Raw genomic sequence first — 314 nt, forward strand, 5'->3', positions numbered from 1 at the left:
CCTGCTCAGCCCTTTCGGCGGAGCGGCCCAGGGCTTTGGGATGCAGCGCAGGATCCTTTCCCACCCCGAGATGCAGGGTGCCCTGCCTGCCCACAGAGAGGGGCCCTGGCCCCCCAGGGGGGTTCCCAGCAGGGGTAAGGTGCAGCCTCCCGGCTCACTCCCGGCCCTCCCAGGCATCCTCCCGCTGCTTGTTCTCCAAGCGTTTCCTCTCTGCAGAGACATGAGGAGGGTCAACCCCGCATCCCCATCACCGCACAGTCACCCGCTTCCCCATGGATGTGGCTGGGGGGCCACCCTGGCCAGACCCCCCCCCC

At 69.1% G+C, this 314-nt stretch overlaps 1 protein-coding gene across 1 annotated transcript in view; it reads right to left on the reverse strand.

Moving 5' to 3' along the window:
• Positions 1–154: 154 nt before the first annotated feature.
• Positions 155–314, reverse strand: part of LOC104622737 (coiled-coil domain-containing protein R3HCC1L-like) — a 1,320-nt gene continuing 1,160 nt past the window's right edge. Inside the window, exon 5 of the mRNA XM_010289611.1 lies at positions 155–210. Within this exon, the coding sequence (XP_010287913.1) occupies positions 155–210 (56 nt within the window). The remainder of the gene's footprint in view (positions 211–314) is intronic.

The sequence above is a fragment of the Phaethon lepturus genome, unplaced genomic scaffold (assembly GCF_000687285.1).
Source record: "Phaethon lepturus isolate BGI_N335 unplaced genomic scaffold, ASM68728v1 scaffold28676, whole genome shotgun sequence".
In the NCBI taxonomy this organism is placed as follows: Eukaryota; Metazoa; Chordata; class Aves; order Phaethontiformes; family Phaethontidae; genus Phaethon; species Phaethon lepturus.